General features: G+C 42.3%; 1 protein-coding gene across 2 annotated transcripts in view; it reads right to left on the reverse strand.

Annotated features, from left to right (window-relative positions):
* The window catches only part of ddx27 (DEAD (Asp-Glu-Ala-Asp) box polypeptide 27), a 15,769-nt gene extending 13,537 nt beyond the window's left edge, over positions 1 to 2,232 (reverse strand). The window contains exons 1-2 of one of the 2 annotated variants that reach the window (XM_078249539.1): positions 2,028 to 2,232; positions 1,243 to 1,389 (exon numbers count right to left, since the gene is read on the reverse strand). In XM_078249539.1, the coding sequence (XP_078105665.1) occupies positions 1,243 to 1,389; positions 2,028 to 2,111 (231 nt within the window). In that variant the 5' untranslated portion in view covers positions 2,112 to 2,232. Of the gene's footprint in view, positions 1 to 1,242; positions 1,390 to 1,708; positions 2,005 to 2,027 lie in introns of those variants that run through there. The other variant, XM_078249540.1, reaches the window with a different exon arrangement.
* Between the last annotated feature and the right edge of the window lie 629 nt (positions 2,233 to 2,861).

The raw sequence follows: 2,861 nt of genomic DNA on the forward strand, positions 1-2,861 counted from the left end.
ATGGGTTTTCTCTGGCCGATGGCCGACTTATTTTGGCTGATATTTGGCCGATATGTGCTAGTTTTTAAACCTCTATTTGAAAGATAAAATGTAACACTAATATACACAGAATTTCTCTACAAAAACATTTATTGAACACTTCACCAATCTACACTTGTATACTTCAATTAAAAATGTATCATGTAAAAACATACTGTATATTGTATAAATAATGTATGAAAAATATATTAAATAAACGAAACAGGTAAGAAGAAAATAAACTTTGTCAAATAAACTTTTCAATGAAAAAATAAAGTTTAGTGCACTTAGCAGCATTTATTAAACTTCTGAGAATACAAATCCTCAAGCTTCACAGAAAGTGACATATTATTATTAATCTCACACTATTTCCTCCTAACTCTTGTTGAATCACATCAGACCAGGGCTCTCTAAAGTCAGTTCTTGGTCACCTTGTTTGTTAGATCATTGTTCATTTGGTGAAGTGTTGTATCTGTGTTTTGGGGGCCCTACTGTTACATGTCCTGTAGCACTCATTAGGATCTTATCTGAGCACATTTCTGTCATTCAAACAACTCTGAGTTGGAATTTAAAACTCGTCCAGCCAATTTAATGAAATGAAGGGTTTTATTCGTGCTTGAGTCCATAGATGCAGTTAATGGATACAGGCACGGAGAACTGAAGGCTCTGTTAGCAACCATTAGCTCCGTTAGTGGTTAGCTCCAGTTAGCTCCGTTATAGAGTGGATGAGACTTCCACAGACAGGGGTAACAACCAGACTCTGATAAATGACATTCGGGGAGCTTCCACAGCGCTGTGGCTACGGTGTTTTGTATGGTTTCATTAGTACAGTTAATCCCAAGGCAGGAACACCGGCAGCATGCTACTGCTAACGCTAGCATCTGATCCTGAAGTGACTGCGCGAGACACACAGCAAGACTTCACGAGGGGAGGGGCTGGAGGCAGCTGGTCTGGGTGCGCTGTAAAAAAATGTCGCCTATTCATGTTTTTAACACTAGGCTGTCCGCAGATGCACCTGCCTATTAATCGGATTGATATACTGGGATATTGGCCGATGCCGATTATGTAAAAGAAAATGCCAAAAATCGGCCGACCTCTACCTCTGAGTCCCATTTAGTTTTTTGTTTTAAAAAGTGTTTAAAACGAGAACTGGAGGCTCCAACACGACTGTACCGACACAGAGGGGGGTTCTGTAAGGTTCTGTAAGGTTCTGTAAGGTGGTACCTTGTTCTTAAGCTGCTTCATGACGTCGGCCATCACCCAGTCGTCATTGGTCGGTCCGTCTCTCTCTCCAAAATCAAAGTCAGCGTTGAAGTCCTTCGCCCCGCGACTCCCCAACTTCTTCTTCCTGTTCAGGACGATCGGCTCGTCCTGAAACACACACACAGAGAGACAGACACACAAACACACAGAGAGACAGAGAGAGAGAGAGAGAGAGAGACACACACAGAGAGAGAGAGAGAGACACACAGAGAGAGAGAGAGAGACACACAGAGAGAGAGAGAGACAAACACAGAGAGAGAGAGAGAGACAAACACAAACACACACACACACACACGGTTGAATATACAGAACCCCCTCTCTCTGCATACTTTGTATGTAAATAAAAGTTGTTGTGCGACAGATTAGTGTCAAATAAAACTATTTAAATACTTTTATAAAAAGCAGAATCATATTTAAATGTGCTTACAGTTGGATCACTGACGTCAGCAGATAAACTTGTTACTGATCCGCTGGATGTGACTCAATATCATAAAATGTAAAGTTCTATTTATCTTATGTCTTTTAATTTGGTTGGCTAAGTTAATACTCCTAAATCTAAAAGGTAAACGTGTCAACAGATTTTTAGATATTTAAATATCTATTTAATCCCTGCCTGTCTTTATAACTGTATGGATCAGACAGCGGTGAATCTGCTGTTTTCCTGCCCGGCTCTGGTTCCCCTGCAGCCGCCTGGCAGAGCCGTTTCTCCGGGGGAGAGTTGCGGCCGTGTGACAGGGCTGACTCACCTCCTGCTCGGACTCGGTGTCGGGTTCCTCCGGACTTTGGTCCTCGTCCCGGAGGGTCCCGATCAGACCCAGCTGCTGCAACATCGCGGACTTCTTCTAAACGGGTCTAAACGGGTTCGGGTTCTGGTTCTATTTATTTCTTTGGCGTTTTCTCTCCACACAAACACACGTGTGTTGACGGAAACAGGAAGTGGTAGCGGTGTGTTTCCGGTTCACGGAGCTTGTTATCCGCGGAAGGTTCAGCCCGCCGCCTGCTGTTCGGAGGTAGAATCACAGCTGAGGGTTAGGTTATTATATAGACTGTATAGGTTAGGTATTTATAATAGAATCACAGCTGACAGGTATTTATAAGAGAATCACAGCTGACAGGTATACAGTATCTCACAAAAGTAAGTACACCCCTCACATTTTAGTAAATATTTCATTATATCTTTTAATGGGACAACACTGAAGTGTACAGCTTGTATAAGAGTGTAAATGTGCTGTCCCCTCAAAATAACTCAACACACAGCCATTAATGTCTAAACCGCTGGCAACTAAAGTCAGTACACCCCTATGTTAGATTCCCATAGAGGCAGGCAGACTTTTATTTTGAAAGGCCAGTTATTTCATGGATCCAGGATACTATGATCCTGATGATGATGATGTGGGGGTATGGTGAAGGGTATGTGATGATGTGGGGCTATTTTAATTCCAAAGGCCAAGGGAACTTTATCAGGATCATAGTATCCTGGATCCATGAAATAACTGGCCTTTCAAAATAAAAGTCTGCCTGCCTCTATGGGAATTTAACATAGGGGTGTACACACTTTTGTTGCCAACGGTTTAGACATT

This window comes from Sander vitreus, chromosome 4 (genome assembly GCF_031162955.1).
Source record: "Sander vitreus isolate 19-12246 chromosome 4, sanVit1, whole genome shotgun sequence".
In the NCBI taxonomy this organism is placed as follows: domain Eukaryota; kingdom Metazoa; phylum Chordata; class Actinopteri; order Perciformes; family Percidae; genus Sander; species Sander vitreus.